The 20,747-nt window shown below is 41.5% G+C and overlaps 2 protein-coding genes and 1 non-coding gene across 3 annotated transcripts in view; 2 read left to right on the top strand and 1 right to left on the bottom strand.

Moving 5' to 3' along the window:
• The first annotated feature begins 10,534 nt into the window (after positions 1-10,534).
• C1galt1c1 (C1GALT1 specific chaperone 1) lies at positions 10,535-14,974 on the top strand. The gene is made up of 2 exons (XM_057760535.1): positions 10,535-10,665; positions 13,174-14,974. Exon 2 carries the CDS (start codon positions 13,179-13,181, stop codon positions 14,133-14,135), a length of 957 nt encoding a protein of 318 aa, XP_057616518.1. The 5' UTR covers positions 10,535-10,665; positions 13,174-13,178; the 3' UTR covers positions 14,136-14,974.
• The window catches only part of Cul4b (cullin 4B), a 110,093-nt gene continuing 99,926 nt past the window's right edge, over positions 10,581-20,747 (top strand). Inside the window, exon 1 of the mRNA XM_057760539.1 lies at positions 10,581-10,665. The gene's annotated coding sequence lies outside the window, so the exon portion shown is untranslated. The remainder of the gene's footprint in view (positions 10,666-20,747) is intronic.
• Positions 20,276-20,380, bottom strand: LOC130868782 (U6 spliceosomal RNA). Its single transcript, XR_009056583.1, has one exon. It is a non-coding gene; the product is annotated as a U6 spliceosomal RNA (small nuclear RNA).

Raw genomic sequence — 20,747 nt, forward strand, 5'->3', positions numbered from 1 at the left:
TATTATAAGGACGTGGGAAAAATAAAACTTTTTTTATCCAATTAGAATCTGTCTTCTGGTGAATCCTGGGGGTCTAGTTCAAAAATTACTATTATTACTATAATGTGAGTTGGTTATTATAAATTTTCATCTGAAAGAAAATGATTTGGGGTGTAAAAAAATCTTTTGAAGCCAGACAGAAACCTTCCCAGAGGCACAAGAGAGATGTGGTGGAGATTAAACTTGCTTAGTGTCAAAAGAAATCTGTCTTTAATCACAGGTTTCTGTGATGATTAAATGAGATATTTGAAATGACAATGATCAATATTTTGCTCTTAATCAAGATTACCATGTTCTTCCCTTCTGGTAAAAATAATGTTTATTCCTCCATATGATCCAGATTAAAAACCAGTCTCTCTAATAAAAAAAAAATTAAGAAAACTAAAGAAAAAGATGGGCCAACTTAAGTGTACAAGGCATAACATCTACATAACTAAATATTAAACATCAAACAAAAGACTGTGTTCTTAAAGTAGTTAACATTCATATTACAAAACACTGGTAGCTTTAGAAACAGTTTTAGGTGTATTTTGTTTTCGGGGTCTGAGTTCTTTCCCTGTATATATGTATGTGCACCCACATGCTTGCCTGGTGCTTGGTATACATGGAGGCCAGGAGAGGGTGTCGGATCCCCTAAAGCCCGAGTTTCAGAGAATTGTGAGCCACCATATAGGTGCTGGGACCTGAACCAGAGTCCTGTGGAAAAGCAGCCAGTGCTGTTAACCGCTGAGCCATCTCTCCAGACCCATGATTTATGATTTCAGTTTATAAATCAACTAAACATTTAAGGCATAAGATATCCAGTAGAACTAGCAGAAACTTAAACAGAATATTTCCTAGAAAAATAAATACAAAAGCATTTTTTTTTACCAGCAAGTAGATTACAGGAATACTCAGGCATTGCTAGTGGGCCCATGGCCCAGGGGCCATCCCCAGCAGCACAGTCAAAAACTAGCAAAAAAAAATTAACAAAAAAGTATTCAAGGAATGCTGCTGGGAAGCACACTAAACTTCTTGCAGAAAATTCTGACAATTCAAAAAATCACGTGTAAACTAAGTATGATAACGAATGCCTATAGTCTCAGTATTCAGGATGCTGAAGCAGGATCACACTGAGAGTGAGGCTAGCTGGGGCTAGAAAACAAGACCTTGTCTCAAAATAAAAGTAACACTTCTAGAAAGAGCCTGCTATTTGCCAAGCACTGTGTGATAAGACTGATTGACTCCCTCAGTCCCCACTCAATTTTGCTACTCAATATGCATCACTGACAGTGATGCTAACCTCAGGATCCCTCCACCACCCATCCATGTGGTTAAACAGCACAGATCCACTGTACGACAGGATTGAAATGATCTGTATTTACTACCACATTTTTTAAAGGACAAAAAGGAGGATATGTGTGTATATATATTTGTATATCTCCCATTTTTTGGCAATGCTGAGTATGGAACACAGAACCCTACACAGGCTAGGAAATTGTCTGACCCCTGAGCTATACTCCACAACTCACCATTTCTATAACATTAGAAATTATATGAACATGTCTGTACGTGTGTGTACACAGAGAAAGCTTTCTGAGATATACACCAAAATGAGAGCAGCAGTTATTTCTAGGTGGTGGGATTGTAGATGATCTGGACTCGCATTTTATGCTTCTCTATTATCCTTGCGGAATTTTGCCGTCATGGCACCTGTTTCCTGGGAGGTGACTTTGTAGGCACACAGTCTTTGCAGTCACACAGAGGCCCATTTCTTGGAGGAGCTCTTGTTTGATTTAATGCTCTCCTGTCACTGATTTGATTCTTTTTTATCATCACTGTTTGTTGAATCTCACACTACCAAATTATGAAGGAACAGTGTCTTATAAGACCCATCTCCTCCCATGACAGGATGTCGATGGAACCCATTGAAACTTTACAATTCATAAGGGCTTCGCATTTTTGTTTGGTGCTGAGTCCAAAAATTCCAGGCAAATCCCATCAATATATCCTTAGCTCTTCAGTTTGAGCCACTGCAAGAACTTGATATTCTCATTTCCTTCCTTCAAACACAAACAGAAAAAAAAGAACCCTCTTAACAAAAGTTAAAGAGTCGGTAGTTTCTGACTCTTTTATGTTTCTTATTTCTTTTTAATTTTTCCATATTTTAATTATCTTTTTATTAAGGGGTGTCTGTGGTGGTCAAAGGATATCTGAGTCAGGATGGGGACTCTAATTAAAGTCCTTAAGTTTGAGCTGGAAGCACTTTTACCCATTGAGACGCTCTCTCTCTCTCTCTCTCTCTCTTTCTCTCTCTCTCTCTCTCTCCCCCCCCCCCCACACACACACCCTGAGTCTTTTTTATCTGTCCCCTTGGAAAAGAGAAGGAAAACTTCTGAGAGTGGATCACTTTTGTTGTCCACTGAAATTACGTTTCACACTCTTTCCAAGCCACTAACAGGATAGATTATGGGTGGTCATACAATCAGCCCTATATAAATGGTTCCATATCCATATAACTAAGAATTAAAAAAAAAACCTTGAAAAAAAAATGTTGTCTGAGGACCAGGTGTGGTGGCTCTTTTAATCCTAGCATTTGGAAAACAGAGGGAAGGCAGATCTCTGTGAATTCGAGGCCAGTCTGGTCTACATTGGAAGTTTGAAACTCTGCCTCAAAGAAAAGAGAAAGAAAGGAATAAATCAGCAACTATTTTTCTTGTCATTAGTCTCTCAACAGTACAAGAACTATGAACTATTTATAATGTATTATTTACTATAGTCAAACTAGAGATGATTTAAAGTTCACAGAAAAATTCAACTAGATTATATGCAAATACTACATCATTTTATAAAAATGATTTAAGAATCCTCGGATTTGGATATATATGCCAGGAGTTCTGAAATCAACTGAAAGCTGAAAGAGGATGGTATTAGGTAATTTGCCCATATTTCCCAATTACTAGTATTTCCAGAGGAGAAAATGCTTTTCTCCTGGTCTCTTACTCCAACAAACTCCAACCACCATCATATTTTATTTACATGCCATTAAATCTGCAAATGTAGGTTATCTATATATTTAGCAATGAACTTTAATGTCTTCAGCTTCACCATGCAAGGTCTTCATAATATCTGTAAGTAGTTTCAGAGCAACAACTATAGCCAACATTTATAGCCACTAGCGACTATAACTAAGCCCATCCCCATGAGACTCCCTTATAGCTTATTCCTCTTGTCAATACGGTTTGAATTATTCACAAAGAATTAATATAGTCATCAATTTAGAGATTTCATTGTGTATTTCTTCCTTTAGATCTTTTGCAAACACTTATTATTTTATAAAATGTGTCTTGCTTCGTCGTGTCCCTAAGAAATCATGCTTTTGAAATGTCAAAATAATTTCCATAACATCCTTTATCCTTTGTCTCCCGTTTCTTGCTTTTTAAATATTTGGGTGGGATATTCGGAGTTTCCTATTTCTAAGGCATTATCTATTGAGAGGAAAAGGAGTCAAAATCCTAAAGTATATCTATTTCCTTCAAAACAGTGCTCAGAGTTATGTGTGGTGACCTAACCCTGTAATCTCAGCACTTGGGAGGTGGAGGCAGAGAGATGAACTTCAAGTCAAGCCTCAATGATATGGTGAATGAGAAGCCAGCCTGGGCTACATGAAACTCTGCCTCAAAAATAAAGGAATGCTGGAGGTTTTGGCTCCATAGTCTCACAAGCGTGGGAACCTGACAAAGCCTAGAATTCATGTAAAAATGCCAAGCTTGTGTTGTATGGCGGTTATCTCCAATGAGAAACATTTCCTCCAAGGAGGGAGAGAGAGGCTCCTGAGACTCCAGGGGTAAACTAAAGGTCATGCCCCGAGAACAGAAACCTGGAAGATTCTTCCCATCTGCCACCACCCCCAGAAGTATGACAAGGAGTCGACAACTGCGGGCGAGGAAACTGAACAGCTGACGTACAGGGAGGAGCGCTTTCTCCACTGTGCAGTTGGTTACATTTACAGAACTCCAGGGTTGCAGCTCTCGTGAGTCATCACCTGTTCAGGAGTGGGCTTTGCAGTGACACAGCTGTTTTTGAGACATCTGTGCTCTTTCCAAGTAAGCCCTCACCCATGTTCTGTTAGTAACTGTGCTAAAAGCCCATTGGCTTATCAAGATGGACTTTGGTGCAGCCATTACTTTTGTGTCTCATGAGTTCCCTTTCTGGATAACTAGATGTGTGTGTGTCTGTGTGTCTGTGTGTCTGTGTCTGTGTGTGTGTGTCTGTGTGTGTGTGTCTGTGTGTGTGCCTGGATAACTAGATGTGTCCGTGTATGTGTCTCTGTGTCTCTGTGTGTGTCTGTATAACTAAATGAGTGTGTGTGTTTGTGTGTCTGTGTGTTTGTGTGTGTCTGGAAAACTAGATGTGTCTGTGTGTGTATCTCTGTGTGTGTGTCTGTATAACTAGATGAGTATGTGTGTGTGCACATGCGCACGCACGCACATGTGCTGCATCTCTCCAGTAATGCCACACAACAGCATGGTAGCATGTGCTTATAATCCCAGTCCTTGAGAGGTGGAGACAGAAGGATCCCTGGGGCTCACTGGCCAGTCAGTTTAAATTAATTGGTGAGATCCAGACAAATGAGAAACCCTTCCTCAAAAGAGAGAGGGTACATTCCTGAGAATGACACCCAAAGATGTCCCCAGTCCTCCACACGCATTGTGTACATACCTCTGTATACACATATATACACACAAAACATAACAACAGTGTTCAGACAGGCATGGCTCATGCTTGCAATCCCAGCACTTGGAAGGCTAAGATTAGTAGGTCTATAAATTCAAGGCAATCCTGAGCTATAAGTAAAGGACACTCCTTCACAATGGGGGCTCTTTTTCAGACTGGGGATTAGGCACAAACCACACCCAAACACCTGTTTTCACAGAGAGACCCTTTATTAAGCAGCAAAGAAAAGTTAAAGTGGCTGGTTTCTGACTCAGGCAGAAAAACAGCAGCAAATGTACTTGCAGGTATCCTCCTCCTCCTCCTTCTTTTTCCTCTTCTCCTTCCTTCCTTCCTTCCTTCCTTCCTTCCTTCCTTCCTTCCTTTTATTTTTGAGACAGGGTTTCAGCCTGTCCTGGAACTAGCTCTGTAGACCAGGCTGGGCTCGAACTCACAGAGATCTGCCTGTTTCTGCCTCCCAAGTGCTGAGATTTAAAGGTGGGCGTCACCACCCCCAGGTGCAGGTATCATTCTTAAGCAGATAAAAAGGGGAAAAAAGAGGTCAGTGTTAGAATGTGCTAAGATACATTGTAAAATAGATAGAGGATGAGGGAGAGGGGGACAAGGGAAAGGAAGCAGGGATGACTGCCTCTGGACAGAGAAGAGATAGACCAGGCACATAGGCAAATGGTGTTTTATAAAGGTAAAGGGGGAAACCTGTGTTAGGATGAGGTGTTTTGTAGCATGATGGGCCTGCTTTGTGGGGTTTTTATCCTGCCCAGTTCCCTCAGCCTTTAGCCCCAAAGAAATCACACAGAGATCTTCGTAAGTTATAAACTGATTGACCCATTAGCTCAGGCCTCTTATTGTCTAACTCTCACATCTTGATTTAACCCATATCTATTAATTTGTATAACACCACGAGGTTGTGCCTTACCGGGAAAAATTCAGCATGTCTGACCTGGCAGCTCCATGGCAGCTCTCTCTCTGACTCTCTCTGCTTTCTTCCTCCCAGAATTCAGTTCTGTCTACTCTGCCTACCTAAGTGCTGCCCTATCAAAAGGCCAAGGCAGTTTCTTTATTCAACCAATGAAAGCAACACATAGACAGAAGAACCTCCTAAACCATTTCCCCTTTTTCTGTTTAAACAAAACGGAAGGGCAGATCTCTATGAGTTTGAGACCAGCCTGGTCTACAAGAGCTAGTTCCAGGACAGGCTCCAAAAACCACAGAGAAACCCTGTCTCGAAAAACAAAAAAAAAAAAAAAAAAAAAAAAAGGAAGGCTTTAACTTTAACATAATAAAATTACATATAGCAAAATAGTTATCAAGAAAGAATTACAGTTACAATATTTATATCTACTTTGTCTTTTATCATAACTAAGGAAAACTATATCTATAAATTCTTCAACTCCATCAAAGACTTCAGAAGGAGATAATATTACTTAAGTAAACAGGAAGTGCATTAAAAGCAACTTCCAAAACTCAAGAAATGACAGAGACATCTCGCTTCCTGGACAGTCACCCAAATTTTTTCTGTACTATTGGGGCATCCACCTTCAGCCTAAAGGCCCATAGTGTCCAGAAGACATTTCCATGAAGCAGGAAATTTTAAAGACAGTTCAGTCACATTTTTCTGTGTCCTTCAGAATGTTTCACAGATTCTTTCATGAAACAGGAACCCTGAAGGACCATCTCACCTTTAGGCAAGTTCAGCAGCCCTCTCTCTGCGGGTTCTCTGTGTCCAGCCCATGCATCAGTCCAGGCAAGAGCAGTTTCTTGCCCAAATGGCTATCAAACTCCATAAGGAGCCTCTTCGATGCCCGTCTTCTTCTTGAAGTAGCTGGTGCTTCCAGGAGCAGACGTGTCTCACTGTCACCTTTAGCAAGGTGGATGGAATGTAGAAGAGGGCAAGGCCTGTCAAAACCACATGTTCAAGTGGGCTAATGTCCCTTCAATAATGGAATTTGAGACCTAGTTGTGACATCTCCAAAAGCTTTTTAAGCTGGGTGGTGGTGGCGCACGCCTTTAATTTCAGCACTTAAGAGGCAGAGGCAGGCGGATCTCTGTGAGTTCGAGGCCAGCCTGGTCTATAAGCGCTAGTTCCAGGATAGGCTCCAAAGCCACAGAGAAACAACAACAAAAAAGCTTTGGGAAGTTATTTTAAATTATAGCTACCAAATGCTTTAACTATGTTCCATTTAATGCTTCTAATAAATCCCATGAATTAGAAAAGCATTATAAAGTTCATCATAATTCCTACACTGCCTCTTTGAACTCAGATATTCTCAACTAGCTTTTCTTTTTTTTTTTTTTTTTTTTTTTTTTGGTTTTTTGAGACAGGGTTTCTCTGTGGTTTTGGAGCCTGTCCTGGAACTAGCTCTTGTAGACCAGGCTGGTCTCGAACTCACAGAGATCCGCCTGTCTCTGCCTCCCAAGTGCTGGGATTAAAGGCGTGCGCCACCACCGCCCGGCCTCTGGAACTAACTCTTGTAGACCAGGCTGACCTTGAACTCACAGAGATCCGCCTCCTGCCTTCTGAGTGCTGGGATTAAAGGCCTGAGCAGCCACCACTGCCCGGCCTCAACTAGCTTTTCTAACATAACAGTCAAACTTCCCAATTCTTGAATGACCTCCATTGTTATGTGTACAAAAGTGTTTATTTATTTATTTACTTACTTATTTACTTATTTATTTATTGATATGGGATCGCACTATGCAATCCTGGCTGGCCTGAAACTCACTGTGTAGATCTGGCTGAATTCAAATGGCTGGCCTCTGACTCCTAAGTGTTGGGATTAAAGGCTTGCACTAGCACAGCACCCCCTAATTATGAAATGTTTTTAAATAAACGTAGAAGCATAGAGAGTAATGTGAAGTTCAAAGTATTCATGACTAACCTTTAGTAATTACATTCTGTCAGTCTAATCACTACTATTTCTCTTGGCAGAACTGGGCACTGAAACTAGGGTCTTGCACACATTAGTACCTAGGCCCATAGCCTATGGAACAAATGGCACCACTCACATCTAGAGGCATGCCTTGCCCCTTAATCTTCTCTGGAAATGCCTTCATACACACACACACACACACACACACACACACACACACACACACACACAGATGCTTCTCAATCCAGCCAACAATCAAGTTCAATCATCACAGACAGTTCGAAGCCTTAAAGCAGAGCTATGGGTGTAAATGTGAACAAATAAAATGAGGCGGACGAGGTTTGAGACTGATCCCACCAGCACTGCATGCTGACCTGCTGGCAGCACACAGCCAGTTATGCTGGCCAGAGTGCCGTACGAAACAAGCAATTTAGGTCCTTAAAACAAGAACGAAACCCAGTTCTGAGCAAACAGTGAGAGCAACCTTGTACAAGGTCTCGACCTTGTAGCCCTTTTATCTGAATGAGAAACTTAACTTGTGGAAAGTGGAAATTTGACAAATCAGAACTGATGAAAACTTATCCTTGAAGAAAAAGAAAAGGAAAAAAAAACTCCCATCATCTCTAGCATGAGTGCGTGGTAAGATCATAAAGTGAGGATCTCCTTTCAAGAGCAAACTTCAGCACTGAGAGTCTTGGTTTTAGGATTGCTTTGTAAACCTGTGTGTTTGTTAATTTTAGGCACTTACTGATGGCTTTTCAGCCATACTTACTGGCTAAGAGATCAGCAGTAGACAACGTGCCCTAAATCTGTTTTTCAACTTCTGACTGATGTGGAAATTCCCATTAGCAAGCTTACCATCGCCGGCCTTGGGCATGTAGGCCTTTCACTTGCTGCAAGGAGAGCCATCTTTCATCTACAAAGGAGGCCTCAATTGCTGCACTCTTTATGAGGCTGCATGCTTTTGCAGCTCCTTGTGTTTGTTCTCACTTCTAATATAGCATTTAATTAAACATAATCACACAGAGAGAAAAACAACAGCCAACACTCGGGGCTTTTGTAGAAATGAATACAATCTGATTAGACTGTAAAATTGATTGATCATCCTTGTCCCCTAAAAAAAATAGTGTGCTACCATTAAAGAAGAAAATGACAGTTATAGAATGAACAGCAAATAGAAGAAAATTGAATTTGCCAGCTCTACTTCATTCAACACAATTGTAAGTAAATATTTGGCAAGATAACCCAGTACCTAATTTAAATCAAAAAACTTTCACTGTAATAGAGGACAGTTAGTCCTTTGAATAAGATGGCAGGGGAAAAAAAGGAAGATGAGAAGAAAGGCATTAAATAACAGCAATGCCATCAAGAAGAAATTACTGGAGAGACTGAAACAAAGTCGTCTGGCAACCTCAACAACTTCCCCGTTCATGCTTTTCACAAGTCTCTGGAGAAACAGAAGGTATTGAGAGCAATTCAAATGCTGACAGAAAAGATGCAGAAGATGATGAAGACGTGGGCCAGACTTGATGGAAGATGATGAGGTAGGTGAGAGACTGGAGAGATTTCTCTTTTTTTAGGATATGAATAAATTGGGCATCTGCAGTGAAGAGAAGAAAGAAAATGTCCTTCATGCATAACATAAAGGCAAAGCAATCTTGAAAGAACCTCTGCAGAAAAACAAGCCCACGTGGAGTGTGTGGAGGACAAAGCCAAAAGCACTCGCTTTCCCTTCACCTTGTAAACAGCACTGCACTTTTTGAACTTCTTTACCTTAAACACAAACATGCTTCCCCTGAAAACACAAGGCTTGGCAGGAAACCAGCCCCCAGACGAAGAATGATAATTTCCTGCAATCTAGGAGGCATTACAGTATTTCTTGAACTGTTCATTGCGTTTAACGTAAGTCATTGCCAGGTACCACTCAAATATATGTGTTTTCAAGAACTTGGGCCCAAGTCACTAGTCAATGTTACTTGAGCCAAATCTAGTGCACTTTGAATAGCTTATAAGGCTGGCCTTCAACTTTCAATCCTCCTGCCTTGGCCTCCCTAGTGGCCCCAACAGCACCAGCTCCAAAAGAGCACTTCAAGAGACTGTATTTATTGGTTCTGTAGTCCTACCTAGACCTGAATTCTACACCCACCTACGCATCTAAGTTATTGGGTAGCCCTTTGCAAGCAACCCTTATCGTCTATTGGGCCTGATTTCTCACCTGTATTTCTAACATTCATTAACTCCACAAATATTTGTCTATTGCATGCCGGCACTGTGCTAGCAATACAGGGTGGAATAGAAAGAGCCAACATTTACTAAATGCTTACTTTACACTTGAACTTTTGGTAGGGGGGTTATGTACACTAACTGATAACCTGTGAGGCACTCCTGTGATATTTTCCAAACACAACAAAGGAAGGAACGGAGGCATAGGCAAAGCGCAGTCACTTCTCCAGGCTATCAAAGGACTTGGCTCAAGATGAGATAGCTACTAGGCTATGTGGCTTCAAATCCCACCAGCCCAGAAACCAGAGCCATTTCTTTCTCTCCAAAGTGGTTACTATTTCAGCGACTTGCATTTGGGTTCCAGGCCAGAAATCTGGGAGGAATACCCCCTCCTGTTCCCACAAGGGCACCAACACACTGGACTAGGTTTGAGAAATGAGTCAGAAACCTACAAGAGAGGGCAACTCGCTTCCGGACTCTGACAGTTTCCCCGCCCAATAGGCGGGCAAGGAGGACTGTGTGGGAGTGTCTAGCATAAGCACGCCCCTCGGGGCGTCTTATTGGCTAACAACTGAGCATGCCAGTTACGTCCGGCCTGAACTCGGCGCGGGGCGGGCCCCTTCTGTGCCCCGAGCCCGTGCCTCACCCCCCTGCCTCCCCCTTTCAGCTTCCTGTCTCGACGGCTCTATGATGAAACCAACGAGAGGACACCCCCTGCGTCTAGAGCAGCCTGCTCGGGAACGTAGCTGAGTGGCCGGTGGACGTGAGAGGAAAGCCGCGTCAGGCTGTGCTTCCCTGCCCTTGAGCCGTTCTAGATGCGGTGAGTGCCAAAACCGCGGTCCCCCACACCAAGCGCCACCCGGAGCGGCTGCTCCCCGCCCCCCGCCCCCGTCTAGGGATGGCCTGGGTCGGAGCCCATTCCCAGCATGCCCCACTCGGGATGCCCTGGCAGGTGCTGCGGGAGGACCCCGGGACTGGAGGAGAGCAGCCTTTCCCGAGGCGCTCCCGCGGCCCCTCAGGGGGCTCTTGAAATAGTCAAGCCCTTCCCGGTACTCAGTGTAGTCTCCATTTTGATCTCCGTCCACTTTCTCCTTAGGAAAAAAAAAAGAAAAAAAAAGGTCAGTCTGAAAGTTTCTGCCTTCACAGTGTGTGACGTTGTGAGTTCCCTGCTGCCCTGTAGGAAATACCCTATCATGTGGCTCACTGGTGTTGCTTTTTTTTTATGTTAGGATAGTTTGTGCAAATAATTTTGTGTACGATTCGTAGACGTTTTGAGTTTTAATAGTATTTTTGCCACCAGGAGTATCCTTGACAGGAAAAACTCTGACACAAAATCAAGCGAAGGGACTCGTCTGGGTTGTTGTGTGTTGGCCAGAAATAATGACTGTGTGATAAGAACCGCAGTTATAACAATTACTATTAGGTTGCACCCGACCACACTGCTTTGAGGCATAGCTGTTCTGTTGTTCCTCCTTTCCTCTGGGAATTGTTTATTGACCAAGTGCTCTGGATTACACAGGGAAAGTAAGTGCTGTCTTGCCTCTCCCCACCCACTTCCCCAAACACAAACACAGGAATTGCACCTGCCCATCACACAGCTGTCCTTGTGATAGAAGGCAAAGTTCATTTCCTCTATAAGAAAGCAGCAGGAGCCAGAAATGGTGCCACACCAATACCAGCACAGCACATGGGCAAGTGAAGTGGGAGGATCACCAGTTCAAGGCCAGCTGGAGTTACAAAATGAGACGCTGTCTTAAAAAAAGAAAAGAAGAAAGCTGTGAGTGTAATGCTCCCAGCTTTGTAGAGAAAGGTGGGGCAGGCATCAGTTATGCTTGGTGGATCTCCATTTCTCATTTGTAGGTCGCTTCTGCCACTGACGGTCTTTGTGACTTTGAGTCAGTTGCTTCACCTTTATGGTCCTCCATTTCCCTACCTAAAGGGAAATGGAGTGTGTGGCATGAAGTGGGGGGTGTCGCAGAGTTGGGAATTAGGCCAGAGGAAGACAGACTTCAGGTAACCCGCTCTGTCACTCCTCCCTCTTATTCTCTCTGAACCAGGAATATGCTGAAGGCCTGCAGGCCCCAGTGACCTGTCTCCAAGCCCACAGTGCTGGGGTTACAGATGGCTCCCTGCCTTGCTCAGCCTTTTCTATGGGTACTGGTAGTGCAGCTCATGTCCCCATGCTTTTATCCCCTGAACCAGCTCCCCAACCCCATTGATTTTTTTTAAAAAAAATGATACATAACTACATATGTTTTTAATGAGAGAAATGTCATTAGGTAGCTTCTAAGGTCCTTTTCAACCTTAAGAGACAAAGTGCAAATCTAAGGAGCACAGTGGAACTTTGGGGAGTTGCGGAGGAAATCGGGAAACGTTCAACCTTTACTAGTAAAAATGTAAATCATAATATTTTCCAGCTGTTTCATTTACATTGGCATTTCTTTCAGTTTCTAATTGAAATTAAAAATGCAGAAGTTTTCCCCCAGTTTACTTCCCCAAGGAAGAAAATATCCTTTGAGGAGATAAAAATATTCATGAATGTCCCCCAAATATACTTATGTTGAGTTCTTTCTCCAAACAACTTTCCATTGTGGGCTTTTATTACATCAGTAGTTGGTATACTGTATTGTAAAACATTTAGTCTTGGGCCGAACGATAATAACATGTGATATTAACTACAAGAAATGTGATTTAGATTGCTTAAAATACCTTAGGACATTAGCCACCAGTTAAATAGAGCACTAGGTTGAAAAGAGAAATTTGAGACTGGTAGTGGTGGTGGTGCATGCCTTTAATCCCAGCATTTCACTCAGGAAGCAGAGACAAGCAGATCTCTGAGGTAGAGGCCATCCTGATCTCCAGTGCAAGTTCTAGGGCAGCCAGTTCAAGAGAAACCCTGTCTTGAAAAAAGAATAACGAAAAATAACATAAAATCTTGATCTAAAAGTTGCTTTGTAATGGCCAGAGGTACTTCAAAACATAGTGCAAGTTTGCCATACAAAGTTTTTAGAGAATGATGGAAAAACAATATATATAACATTGGTTTCTAGGCTAATGCTTTGATTTGCCTCTTGGTTAAATAAATGATGATGTGTAAAAATTGTCCCACTGCACCTCAAATTCTCCTCCATGGAGGAGTTTCTACAATGTTGCGGTTTCTACCTAACAGTGACCAAATGCCAGTGGAAGGAAGAGTAGTTGTCCCATATGCTATTCACCTGATTTTAAGCATGCGGCCCTGCTTCTAAACAGTAAGGGCAAATCATAAGTATGTAGGAAATAACCAAGTGAAATTATTAGACTGTTTGAAAAGTCTTTTTCTTTACAGGAAAAATGCTTTCAGAAAGCAGTTCATTTTTGAAGGGTGTGATGCTTGGAAGCATCTTCTGTGCCTTGATCACTATGCTAGGCCACATTAGGATTGGTCACGGAAACAGAACACACCACCATGAGCATCACCACCTGCAAGCTCCTAACAAGGACGATATCTCGAAAATCTCAGAGGCTGAACGCATGGAGCTCAGTAAGAGCTTCCGGGTATACTGTATTGTTCTCGTAAAACCCAAAGATGTGAGTCTTTGGGCTGCAGTGAAGGAGACTTGGACCAAACACTGTGACAAAGCAGAGTTCTTCAGTTCTGAAAATGTTAAAGTGTTTGAGTCAGTTAATGTGGACACGAATGACATGTGGTTGATGATGAGGAAAGCTTACAAATACGCCTTTGATAAATACAGAGACCAATACAATTGGTTTTTCCTTGCACGCCCCTCTACTTTTGCTGTTATTGAAAATCTAAAATATTTTTTGTTAAAAAAGGATCCATCACAACCTTTCTATTTAGGACACGCTGTAAAATCTGGAGACCTTGATTATGTGAGTGTAGATGGAGGAATTGTCTTAAGCATAGAATCAATGAAAAGACTCAACAGCCTTCTCAGTGTTCCTGAAAAGTGTCCTGAACAAGGAGGGATGATTTGGAAGCTATCTGAAGATAAGCAGCTAGCAATCTGCCTGAAATATGCCGGAGTATTTGCAGAAAATGCGGAAGACGCCTATGGAAAAGATGTATTTAACACCAAATCTGTTGGACTTTTCATTAAAGAGGCAATGACTAACCACCCAAACCAGGTAGTAGAAGGATGCTGTTCTGATATGGCTGTTACTTTTAACGGACTGTCCCCTAATCAGATGCATGTGATGATGTATGGGGTGTACCGGCTTAGGGCATTTGGACATGTTTTCAACGACGCCTTGGTTTTCTTACCTCCAAATGGGTCTGAGAATGACTGACAAAAAGCAAGAGCATGTATTTGCTAAGCACATTAAGACACATTACCATGGTTTCTAATTGATAAGGCATCTAACACAGAAGTGTGTTTCTTTTTCTTATCTGGTCACGCTGGTATAATCACACATTGACGTCTACTTGTACATTTTCAAATGGAATGGCATTTGTGAGAAATTTTAATGTGTTAGAAATAAATGTTTTAAGAAAAGCAATTTTGCAAATACATATTTATAAATATTATATTTATGTGATAAAGACTAAATTATAGACATTAAAATCTGTGATGTATCTTTGCTTATTAGTTTTAAATTTTTAATGCATCTTTTTAGCTTCCTAATATATGCAAATGAGATCTCTAGTGAATTTGTGATTAAAATAATACTTTTAGCCCTGTGTTTCCTTTACTTTTCTGTGGGGACAGGGATGATTGAAGGAGGTAGGAGCAGGATCTCACTGTGTGGTCCAGGCTGGCCTAGGCCTGGCAGTTCTCCTTAGCCTCCTGAGTGCTCGTGTTAATGGTGTGTGCCACTATGCCCAATTGTTTCCTTTACTTTGTTTGCATGTAGATTTGTACTCTAAGCCACATCAATGCTAACAGGTTTACTCTCCTAAAATAAACAACAAAGCAATTAAGGAAGTGTTCGTTATCACTTTTAAGACTTCAGTTCTGTCCTCGTGATAACATGCAAGTTATTACGTAGGTTAAGTAATATTCATGAAAGTAAATTAAGGGGCATTCCTGAGCACTCACACTTTGCATTTACTCTATACGTCAGCATTCAGAGCATGCATTTGTAATAGCGGCTATGAAAATTGTAATGCCATTTAACTAGTTTCACCCTTAAGCTCTAAGGTGCTGCTTGGATTAAATATATGACCTGTGATTTATTCATGCCTACTGGACAGTGAATTCTATGTAGATATCCTTTGGAAAAAAGAACTTGTTTTTTGCTCATTTGGCTGATTCACTTCCCTAAGTTAAATGTGGGGTTTTGTTTTGTTTTTTTTGTTACTTGTACAAGTTCTGAGGTTTTCCCCCGATTCATGATTGTATCACACATAACCAGTTTTGTTTTGTTTCCGTTGTGGCTGGGCAGGCACTAACCTCACCATCAATGGTGGATTATCATATTATTTGCTTCATTTCAAGTGACTACCTGAAATGTCTACCTATTGTGGAAACAGTTATTCCTGTCCTCATACATGTGTAATATGCGTGGATCTGACCTGTCCTATAGGCTGCTCTCTTCAATTCGATCCATAAGCCCCTTTAGGAGAGACTATTTTTAGATACAGTATTCCTTGTAATTGGCCTCAGCTCTAGCAAAGCGGGATGAATTTCCTCAGGAAGGCTTTGAGCTTCAGACTATTGATTCTCAAGGTAGTGTGTCAAGTCTTTGTTTTAAATGCTCTCTGGCCTTCTTCCTTGGGAATTTCAGTTAACCTGAAGCATTATTAATTTCAAAGAATCATAAATCCCATTTAATAGCACCCTATTATGTGGTTACAGGTGCAATTTCTACAGATCAAGTCATGTTTAGTGTGAGTATAATGATACAAATTCTGAATATGACTCATTACCCCAACACTAATATTTTTACATTTTTATTATTTATTTTATTGAGAGGAGGGGTGTTATGTAAGCCAGAGTGCACATGTAGAGGTCAGAGGGCAACTTGAGAGTCAGTTCTTCCACCATGTGGGTCCTGGGGATTGAACTTGTATTGTCAGTGTTCAAAATAAGCACCATTACCCACTAGGCCACCTAAAATTTTCTATTTTAGAGACCAGAGAGATGGCTCAGTGTTTAAGAGCACTTGCCCTTTTCCAGACGACCCAAGTTAAGTTTCCAGTACCCATATTGTGGCTGACAACTCCCTGTAACTCAGGGATTCAACACCACCTCCTGACCCTTGCAGATACCTGCACACACACGGCAACAGAAACACATATACATGTAAAACATACTTGTTTCTATTTTTTTTTGTGTCACCTTGCCAGCACCAGCATATTTAAATTTTTCATCTTTGGGCTGGAAAGATATTAGCCACTAAAGACTAGGTTCAAAACCAAAAATATAAAATTTTCATTACATTAGTCTATCAAAACATTTAAATTGCCAGGCCCTAGCACTCAGGAGGCAGAGGCAGGGGGATCATTGTGAGTTCAAGGACAGCCTGGTGTAGGTACTGAGTTCCAGGACATCCAGAGCTACATAGAGTGACCTTATCTCAAAAACAAAACAAAAATATTGGAATAAATGTCAGTGAATGCATCCTTTTGACTTTCCAGTCAATAGATGACAAGGTAAACATGGGCACCTAAAATAAAATTTATGCTTAATTGAGTTTTTAAACATGATATTGGATATAAAATGTCTCCAATAGTATGTTGCCTCTTTGAAATTACTGTGCATATCCAGGTTTGTAGTTAAAGGTGACTCACTAACAAAAAATTGTAATACTGTAGTTGTAGATACAGATATACTTGTCATACATGTCATTTTACTTTATGTGTAAAAATACACATTTAGTAGCTAGAAACCAGCCCTAGCCACAGTCAGGAATTCGGGAGTGAGTTGAAGAAAAATAGGGGTCTGATGCAAATTAACTCTGAGTGTGAATATCCTTACATATGGCTAATGACTAACATAATAGATACACGGGTTTATCTATTAACTATCAGAAAGCGAGATACCACATCCAGCCACAGCTAAGATTTAAATGAGAGAAAACTTTTGTTTTTCAAGATAGTTTTTTTCTGAGTAATCCTAGGTTTCCTGGAACTCTGTAGACCAGACTGGCCTTGAACTCAGAGATCTGCCTGCCTCTGCTTTCTGAGTGCTAGGATCAAAGGTGTGTGACACCACCGCCTGGCTTGTAGATGTCTTCTAAAAGTCAAATTTGTATTTATTTTTCTGTTTGTCTTAAGTAGACACTGGAATCTAACTTTAGCAGACCTCACACCATTTCCTTACATGAACTGAATCCTCCTCAAAAATGAAAACATTGTCTAGGATAAAAAAGAAATTATACTTCTTGACTTTTTCTTTTTGATATGGCAAAAAAAGTTATTGTGTATCAAATCTGGTTTATAAGACCCAAGAGTTTTTTTGGAAGGCATTTAAATAAACCCATCAGGTTTTGTTAAAACAGAACATACCTACATTAGAATGATTGTAGAAAGCAGTCTAGTGGTAGGATATCATGCATTTCTGCTTCCTTTGTTAAGTGTTCTTGGTGAGAAATCCAATGCATTCAATGCATGCATGGGTGGTTACATGATGAGTGTGTTTATAGAAGTTGGCATTTTTGTTTTCTAGGTTGTTCTTTATTTTTGTGTTTCTTTTTTTTTCAAGACAGGGTTTCTCTGTGTAGCCCTAGCTGTTCTGGAACTAGCTCTTGTAGACCACGCTGGCCTTGAACTCACAAAGATCCTCCTGCCTCTGCCTCCCAAGTGCTGGGATTAAAGGCGTGAGCCACCACCACCTGGCCTGTATTCTAGGATTTTTTAATGGTGTGTATATGGGTGGCTATGTGCAAGTAAGAGCAGGTGCCCTTGGAGGCCAGGAGAAGCTGTTAGATCCCCAGGAGCTGGAGTTCTAGGCAGTTGTGAGCCACCTGATTGAGTGCTGGGAACTGAACTCAGGTCCTGGTTTTCAAAAAGAACAAACAGAACACGCTCTTCAACTCTGAGCCTGCCCTATCGCTTGGGTACCCTGTCCCTTTAAGAGACAAGCTCTGCCCACTCCAACCCCCCACACAACACCCCCCCCAGGCGAGCTGATCTATGCCCTCTTCTCAAAGCCTCCCTTCTTCTAAGTAGGCAATTCCCTTCTTCCCTCCTTCCCCCTTTCTCTCTCTGTCCCTCTCTTTTTCTCTCTACCCCCATTCCCCCTTACTTTTAAACCCTCACAATACCCACTAAATAATTTCTGTATACCCGAGACCCCCCCTCCCTCTCTGCATAGCTTATCTGTCTGTCCCTTACCCACCGCGGTCCCCCACACCTCTGTGGGATCTGCAAGGGTCACTCGCACCATAAATCATAACAGTGTTTCCAGCCCATTTGGGGAGAGTGAATATTTTAATCACATTTGTGTGGGGGGATGCACAGGCATTCGCCACAGCACGTTTAGAAGTCTGTTCACTCCTTTGGCCATGTGAGTTCCCTGGGAATCAAGCTCAGTCTTGGCAGCAAGCACCTTTAGCCGCTGAATCATCTCCTCACTAGCATTGTTTCTGTTTTTCTTTAGCCCAAGCTGACCTCAGATTCAAGAGGCTTGTTCTACCCCAGCCTCCTAAGTGTTGCAATTATAGACATGAGCCCCCATACCTGGCTTTTCACAGGTATTTTTTGTTGAGTCTAAAATAATGGGAATATATCATTGTACTTTGCTCATATTCACCCTCCCAATATACTTCCTCATCCTGCCTGCTTGTTCTTGCTCCTCCTTCCCTCAAAACCCTCCTTCTGCTTTCATGACATATACAATCAGAATTCCAAGCATGAGAAAAATGTGTGATTTTTGTAATTCCCTAGCCTACTCTGTTGTTGCACCCCTCCCCAAGATTCCCTTGGCCCACATAGTATCTAGCAGAAATTGCTTTATTTTAGCATAGGAACACTTTTTAAAAGTTTACCTGCTCTTTTTCCCAAAAATTTAAAAATTAATTGATGTACTAGGGTCTAGTTGCTCAGACCTATAATCCCAGCTGAACGGCACAGGCAGGAAGATCTCAAGTTAGAGCCCAACCTTTAGTGAAATCCTGTCTCAAAAATGGAATAGTCATTATATTAAGCAAGATTGCTTACTGGCTAAAGATTTGCCACTAAGTCTGATGATGGGAGTTCAATTCCCATGACCCACGTGGTAGAAGAGAACTGGCTCCCACAAAATGTTTCCTAACCTCTACAGGTAACAAAATAAGGAAAATAAATATTAAAAATCAGCCAAGTGTGGTGCAATCCTTTAATCCGAGCATTTAGGAGACAGAAGCAGGCAGATCTTTGTGAGTCTGGGTCCAGCCTCAAGTTCCAGGATAGTCAGGTCTATATAGTGGGACCCTATCTCAAATAATAACAAACAAAAATAATCACATTCATCATGCATCATTACCAAAAATTAAATATAATAAAACATTTAATGGGTGGTGGGGAATGACTTGTGTGAAAAATAAAACATGTATCTGGGAGTCTTTCATTTTACAAAAAGAAAATTTTAACTTGTATCACGTAGCATCTTTACAAATTTTTCCTTTTACATACCAAGCATTTTTTAGCTGAATGCTAGGCCTGGTGCCTCAAAGAATGCAACAAGGATCCAAAGTCATGATTCATTACAGGGATTCAATCGGTTTATGTAAGGTTTGCACGAGCAGTAAGACAAACCATTGTTGACATTGTTTACCACTGTCCTCTGTGCATGTCATGGCCATCACCCTCTTGAACTCTGAGCAGCTGGAATTACCCTCAGGAGACTCAGACACAGTTTGGTCCATTAATTATATCATAAGGGGAGGGGCTCATGAGGTCTCACCTATTCCTAAAGATACATAGACAGTTAATAGTTGCTTACTGGGGACAACTCACAAGGCCTTACTCTTCCCTGAGAATATATAGGTAGTTAACAGTTGCTTGAGGTGTCTGAGGAGGACTGTACACTCAAGGAGAGATAAACAGTTACCAGTTGCTAGAAGAGAAACTTGGGCCTCATGGCTCCCAGAAGGTAGCAGTTAACAGTTGCTGAGCACGAGACCCAGGAGCTCCCTACCCCACCAAGGATAGGCAGTTAATAGTTGGAGGGAATGGGGCTCAGGACACCCCTCTACTGCCAAGGATAGGCAGTTAAGAGTTGAGGGAAAAATCAGGAATCCCCAAGCCTCCCAGGCATAAATTGTTCATGCTCCTGTAAATAACGCCCATTAACCTCACTGGTTCACCATGCTTGGTACCCTATATGAGGTAAATAGGCATTTGTTCATCTCCTTAAGAAAAGTTACACAAAATTAGAATATGGTAGTCCTGGATTTTGAGATAGTTTCTTTCCTTTTTTTTTTTTCCAAGACAAAAAGGGGAGTTCATTTGGGATGCACATACTACAAATACAGTAGAATTTAAGGCGGGAATATTCATGTTTTGAAAAAATATGCAGCACTTCGCGAATTTGCGTGTCATCCCTGCGCAGGAGCCATGCTAATCTTCTCTGTATCGTTCCAATTTAGTATATGTGCTGCCGAAGCAAGCATGAGAGATACTGTTTCCTTAAATTCACACAATATCCATGTTTGGGGGTGTTTTTTAGTGATTTCACACAAAAATAGCCGTGCCATTTATGCTATTGCATTATTACTTTGGCAAAAGTTCTGGCAGAACGAGCAGGACTTAAAGGTTTGGGTTTTTTGGTTTTATTGATTTGGGGAATGGGACAGGAGAGATGACTCAGTGTGTTAAGAGCACTAACTGCTCTTGCAAAGGACCCAGGTTCAATTCCCAACATCCACATGGTGACTCACAACCAGCTGTAACAATAGTTCCAGGGAATCCAATACCATCTTATAGCTTCTGCAGGTACCAAAGGCACACATGTGGTGCATGGACATATAAAACACCCA

This window comes from Chionomys nivalis, chromosome X, assembly GCF_950005125.1.
Source record: "Chionomys nivalis chromosome X, mChiNiv1.1, whole genome shotgun sequence".
NCBI lineage: Eukaryota > Metazoa > Chordata > Mammalia > Rodentia > Cricetidae > Chionomys > Chionomys nivalis.

Excerpts from the sequence above, each read along its gene's own strand:
- C1galt1c1 (XM_057760535.1), top strand. The coding sequence starts at position 13,179 with ATGCTTTCAGAAAGCAGTTCATTTTTGAAGGGTGTGATGCTTGGAAGC.